Source organism: Epinephelus lanceolatus, chromosome 4 (assembly GCF_041903045.1).
Source record: "Epinephelus lanceolatus isolate andai-2023 chromosome 4, ASM4190304v1, whole genome shotgun sequence".
NCBI lineage: Eukaryota > Metazoa > Chordata > Actinopteri > Perciformes > Serranidae > Epinephelus > Epinephelus lanceolatus.
Window position 1 is genome coordinate 19,456,767 of NC_135737.1, and position 6,662 is coordinate 19,463,428.

Below are 6,662 nucleotides of genomic sequence, written 5' to 3' on the forward strand. Positions count from 1 at the left end.
TACTATCAGCCTTCTCTAATCCACTGTGATTAGACTCTATTACAGATATTTAAAAACCATAAATCACAAAAGACGCCATGGGCTCTAGTTTCCCGGCGCGGCGCAGGGTGGCGAACCCTGTGCAGAGCTAGTTTCGAGCAGCGCAACCCGACGCGAGCTCAGTTTGGTAGTTTGGCAGGCCGAGGTGCGCTGAGATGGGTGTGGCGGCGCAGCAGGGGGAGGTGTCGACAGATCCAGCTTGGCGCAGCGACAGTTTCGTGTCAAAAGGCTTCGCCGAACGTGCGCTAAAAGCTCGCCAACTGAAACCAGGTCTACTGTCAGCGCAGGAGGAGCGCAGCAGGTGTAAGCCAAAGTTTGGCTGACCGGCGGACAGTGCACACACTTCACCAAAACCTCACAGGCAGGTTTCCAGAATATCAGGCACATTAACGATGCAATCAATAGCCACAAAAACACTATTCAATGCAACTATCTGCAATCAGCACATAAATGTATCTCTATATCGACTGTCCCGTCACATCTGATGTCAGATCAAAGGGGATTGGAACTGTTTGGCACGTTTGGCACGTGTAATGGAAACCCAACCTGATTTGATTAACACAGTTGCAAACTAATGAGTTCACATCCCTCTCAGCCAACCACAAACAGCCACAGCATCAGATAGGGAGTATATATTCAGCATCTGTCATCTTAGAAAAGCCAAAAGAAAAGAAACAGAGTGAGACTGCAGTTGTGGTGACCTCCTCCCAGGCTACCTTTGCATCATCAGCCCGTGGAGGTCTGCTCGCAGTTCCGTATATTCGGACACTGCGAGCTTGGACCTCCCGGACCAAAACATCAGTTTCCTCCTGGGAGAAGTTTGACCGTCTGACGCTGCTGCTCTCTTCTGCCATGGTGAATTGAGAAGACTCTCATTACACCTTCGCGTGGCGCATTTAAGGGCGAGGAGAGGGGCTCATTTGATTGGTGTGATGTGAATCGGATGTGTAAAACCCACTGCACGCCTTCTCTCCTCCCTCTTTCCGACTTGCGCAGGTAGGAGGGATGGAGGTGGGACAGACGAGTAGCTGCGCCAGGCGCACAGTCTGCCAAACTTGCAAAATCCGCCTGGCCACACCCAGTTGGCGAACCGTAGGTGCGCTGCGCCCCCGCCTCGCCCGGTCTGCGAAACTAGAGCCCCATATCTTTGATGCCCTTCTTGCAAATTAGCGCACTGATATTTCCATGCACAAATCAGAGTGCCGTTTCTTGGTGCAAAATGCATAGTTGTTTGAATGCATAGACATATACAAAATTCACAGGTGCACAGTGGAAGGGACCACCGAGAAGGATGTGTTTGTCTGCTATTTCATGTTGTTTTCTTTTATAACAGAAAAAAGGTAATTGCCTGGTGGGCTGGATCAAACAGTCTCACAGGCCACATACAACCCATAAGCCAGATGTCCCTGACCCCTCTTGAACATATACATTATAATAATATATACCCTGTACAGCAGTAATTTACAGTTTGCTCTGTCTTATTTATCTTTTTAATGAGATTCACCACACCAATGAAGTCACTCTGATGACAAATTGTCTTTACAGTGGAGCTTTAAAATGGTAGTTTGGTTGTTGTACAGAAAATCCACCTGCAGGTGTCGCACTAACTCTAAACTCAGTAATGCATTCAACTTTTTTTCATTTTCTTTGTCAGTGAGCAAATGATAAACCCCAATCATCCACTTTAAATAAATGCAAATAAATTAAATAAAAGTGGTGCATAAATTACATCATGGTATAATCATTTTCCATCATTTATTTGCATGAATCACAGCTCAAAATGCAGCTTGTTTAATAAGAAACTGGGTTTAAAGCAGTAAATTAATAATCAAATGTAGATAAAAATGTATTTGATTAAAATAAGACTTAACTATTTCCTTATATTTTTGTCGTAAATTGTATACATTTTACCTGTTATTAGACATTTTGCTGTTTTCTTTGACAATTTCATATTACCATCTTATTTACATGTGCTCCTTTTTGTGTTTCTTTCTTATTTGATCACTGTAGCAAACCTTGCACAAAATTATTAGTTATTTGTAAGAAATGCATGGTCTACACTGTAAAGTTGCCTTGTGTATCATATATTTTTGATCATATCATATCCTTTCTTTCTACATCAGCCACACAGGTCTTTCCATTGTGGAAATGTCACTAAAATCTGCATCAGACTTTAACCAGATCAAGTAAAAGGCCCTGAGAGGAACTGTTTATTGTGTCAGGGGGTAAAAGACAACTACTGCATTTACTGTAGTCGATTTTAAGATAGTGTTGCTGCTAACAGGTCCAACTTTAGTCTTTACATGCGTATCTGTACATTACGTGTGCTTAAGATAATTATTACAATACACAATATGGTTCAGTGACATGTGAAGTGGCAACACTCAGGGCCCATAAGTCTAGGGCCAACCCTGATCCATGGATACTACAGTGTACATCCTGTGGTCCAACGTTACATGAGTGAAAGTGTCATTATAAGGAAAATAAACTATCATTTATGTTATCTGATTCATTCATAAATAACATATTCATATATTTATATTTCTGTGATACTGTGTAAGCAGAATTTAAATGTTTGGAACTATCTTTTAGCTACTTTATATGATTTGGGCATGTTAAATCAGAAAATAAATAAATAAATGTATTATAACCTCATCAGATGTGTGTAAAATGTGAATCTGCTAATTAAATAGACATTAGGTAAATGTTACAGAGTAGAAGCAAAGAGTGAAAATAAGCTGCATGTTTTTCATTTAGAATTGTACTTTACAGTGCTTGATTAAATGTACTTACATCAAATTCTCTTGAGCCATTGACTCACATCAATATATGAGTGGATAGTAGAATTCACTGCAAAACCTTCTATACAGCGACTGAGTAGGTTACTTATTCCTCATTACTCATGTCATGTATTGTCAACATTATGGTCTGGCAGTTATTCATGTGGTGGCATACAGAATAAAAAGGTTGGAACCTGGCATCCTGTAATGGTGAACACTGTGCCAACTGAGGTTATTAATGTGGAATAAATGGAGAGAAAGCTGGTCGTCAGCATGAACAGTCACCTTGAGGCCGGGGGGGCCAAATATAAACTGTATAATTTTACAAGAATATGGGATTATAAAATGTTAATCAGCAGACTTGGCGTGCTCACTCAAAAAGTCTCAAAAAAGTAATAGGGTGCCGGTCCAAAAACATCACAGAAAAGTACAAAACCTGACAGCACTCACTTATAAGTGTAACACTTTTAATTTAATAAACTGCACAACAGCAGATAAACGGACGCGTTTCAGCTCATAGCTGTCCTCAGCATTAAATGGTTTGTAGGTGTGTCACCCTTTTAACTGAAGCCAGCTGGTTCCGACTGACAACAATACAAAGATACAAATACAGACCATTCATAAATAATACATCGAATAGTCTAGATATAATAGAAAAATAGTCTAAGTATAATAGAAAGATAGAAAATCATCAAGCACAAAATGCAATATCAAAAAATCAAAATACATGAGAAACTTTGTAAAAATCAACAACAACTCTTTGTCATGACCAAAAGTGTCAATAATGTCCAACAATATGCAAAAGACAACAACAATAGAACCTACATAGGTCCATATTAACGTAGTTAACAGATGTGTGACTAATAGATATGGTCCATATACCGTCTGTGAAAAGTAGTGTCTAATGCCGAGTGAATTAAGAAGAGTCTTACCAACTCTCTACAGCAAAACTGAGGACATTATTACCATCATGTGGAGGTTTATGACTTTTTTCTGCTGAACTTTGGGCCTAAACCATGACACCCAAAGTCTCCAACAACCACACTGAGGAACATGTCACCATGACTCAAGTATGTGAACTGTTAGACCAGCACAAAGATTTCCATAGAAACTTGCTTGAACAACAGGAAAAAAAGCTTCAAACCCTGTGAACAGATCATAGTTCATTCTTCAAACAAGAGGACTGATGATCTGTCAAAGCAAGTCTATGATCTCACTGTGAGTCTAGAGATGACTCAGAAGGAACTTGATGATTTAAAAGTCTCATTTTAAACTTGGTCCAAGAACTGCAATGAAACCAAGACATATTTGGGCACTATCTGCAAAAGTGTGACCTCAGTTTCAGACACAACAAATTATCTGGAGGGCTAGTAAAGGTGCCATGATAAGAAAAACTACAGCTGGGATATCTGAAAATAGAGTTGGGTTGGGCTCATAGATCTGGGAAACCCATAAGTCACGACCCATCATAGTTAGAGTCTGGCGATTAAAGGACAAACTTGCTGTTCTGGATAAAGCGAAAAATCTAAATGGTTCAGGCATCTTTATGAATGAGGACTTCCCAGAAGCTGTCCGGCGAAGAAGGAAAGAACTACTTCCAGCAGTGACGGGAGCTCAAGAGAGAGGTTCCGTTGTGTATTTGAGACACGACAAGGTGACTGTCCGTCCAATATCCTCAAAACACATCCCAACAAACGAAGGCCAGCGCTCAGACTTTGTCTTATTAGTCTCCACCGTTAGGCATCTATACAGTTCCTTGATTACTTAACCACACCCAACAAATCTAATCCTGAAGGCCAGGTCCTATGATCCTTTTTATAACTCACTCATACAATTTTGATGTTGACCCAGACCTACATTTTATTTATATTCTGATGTCTCCATTCTCTCTAGTTTTTGTAATGAATCCCAGTTTAATGATTTGTTTGTTGCTATCCCTCCTAATATAGTGACATGTAACCAGTCAGAGCTACTGTTGAGGACTGAGACTGTAAACCAATGTCCTTCTCATAAAGACCTGCACACATTCACACACATTACTCACTCATATTTTTCTACTTTAAATGACTTGTAATTATTGTTACTGTTGTCATATAAACTTTGTTATTAGTTGATTTTTGTCTCAGCCATTTCGATCAAAACAGGTTATTTTGATGCCTCACATTGAGAACTGGTTGTCTGCTTAACGGGTGTGTTACACATATAATTATATAATGTATCTAACTCATCTCCCCACTGAAATATCAGTTAATGGGAAACATCATGCAGTATGATGATATCATGTAAGTAATGTATCTCTGGAGGAATCGGGCAAGTCAAACAGATCTGAACTGGGCCGAACACTTAAGATAAGGGGAAGGACATCCCACAGATTTTGTTCATTGATAAGAAGAACAGATGAAGACTGATGAAGACATTTTTAGGTAACTGTTACTCTTGTATTCTGAATGTTGGATTTGTATTCAGCCACAGTGCAAATAGTCTGCTTTAAAGGGTAGATGAGGAAAGACAGAAAAGTATATGTGTGTTGTTTTACTGTCAGTTATTCAGCATTTTGAGGATGTGTTTTAGTGTGTGTATGGACTTTTCACTCATTGTATCTTTCACAGGTTTGCTTCAGTGCATAGCTGCAAAATGCAGAATCTGACTGAATATCCAGGCAATGCAACTTCCAGCAGAAGCCTGTCTGTGATCATCAAGGTGTGTGTGGTGGTCCCCTCCTTCTGTGTCTTCTTCTGCTGCATTATTGTCATGCTGCACATCTTTGCATCTCACAGGCAGTTCCTGGACACATCACGTTACATCCTGTTTGCCTACATGCTGATCAATGACACTGTCCAGCTTTTGTTCTCTGTGCTGCTCTTCCTCTTTGTCATGGGCAGAGTAAAATTTGCTTTTATCCTATGTGTTCCTCTGTTGTTTGTTTCAAGTGCCACTTTCCAGAACACACCTTTAATTCTGGCCACAATGTCACTGGAGCGTTATGTTGCCATCTTCTATCCCCTGCAGCGCCCGGCCGCCTGGCGCTCAGACCGTATCTGGATCATTATTCTGTCCCTGTGGCTCATCAGCTGTATCTTCCATGTGATTCACTACTCAATTGGGAAAAGAGATCCTGCTGTGGATATCCTCTCTACCCCTGTGCTTTGCAAATCTACCATTGTCAACTCATCTCCAATCCAGGATATGTTTCGTGCTGTTGTAAATATTCTCTTCTTTGCAGTAGTAGCTGTTGTCATCATCTTTACATATGTGAGAATCCTGCTGGAAACCAGGAAAATGAGACAAGATAAAGTGTCTGTGAACAAAGCCATGCACACTGTGCTGCTACACGGCTTTCAGCTGCTGCTATGTTTGTTGGCCTTCACTTATCCGATCACTGAAACTCTCGTAGTGCTGCATGCCAACTGGTTGCCAGAGGACATTGCCTTTTTTAACTATTTCTGTTTCATCCTTACTCCACGCTTTCTCAGCCCGCTCATCTACGGCTTTAGAGATCAGAGTCTCAGGGGCTGCATCAGGGAAACTTTCCCCTGCTGCTCAGACAAAGTCAAACCTAGTGTCAGAGGCAAGCTGCAGGACAAGTTGCAGGCAAGCTAATACTATCAGCCTTCTCTAATCCACTGTGATTAGACTCTATTACAGATATTTAAAAACCATAAATCACAAAAGACGCCATGGGCTCTAGTTTCCCGGCGCGGCGCAGGGTGGCGAACCCTGTGCAGAGCTAGTTTCGAGCAGCGCAACCCGACGCGAGCTCAGTTTGGTAGTTTGGCAGGCCGAGGTGCGCTGAGATGGGTGTGCTGGCGCAGCAGGGGGAGGTGTCGACAGATCCAGCTTGGC

The 6,662-nt window shown here is 41.2% G+C and overlaps 1 protein-coding gene across 1 annotated transcript; it reads left to right on the plus strand.

Annotated features, from left to right (window-relative positions):
* Nucleotides 1-5,349: 5,349 nt before the first annotated feature.
* LOC144462849 (odorant receptor 131-2-like) lies at nucleotides 5,350-6,419 on the plus strand. Its single transcript, XM_078167496.1, has one exon. It carries the CDS (start codon nucleotides 5,454-5,456, stop codon nucleotides 6,417-6,419), a length of 966 nt encoding a protein of 321 aa, XP_078023622.1. The 5' UTR covers nucleotides 5,350-5,453.
* Nucleotides 6,420-6,662: the final 243 nt, after the last annotated feature.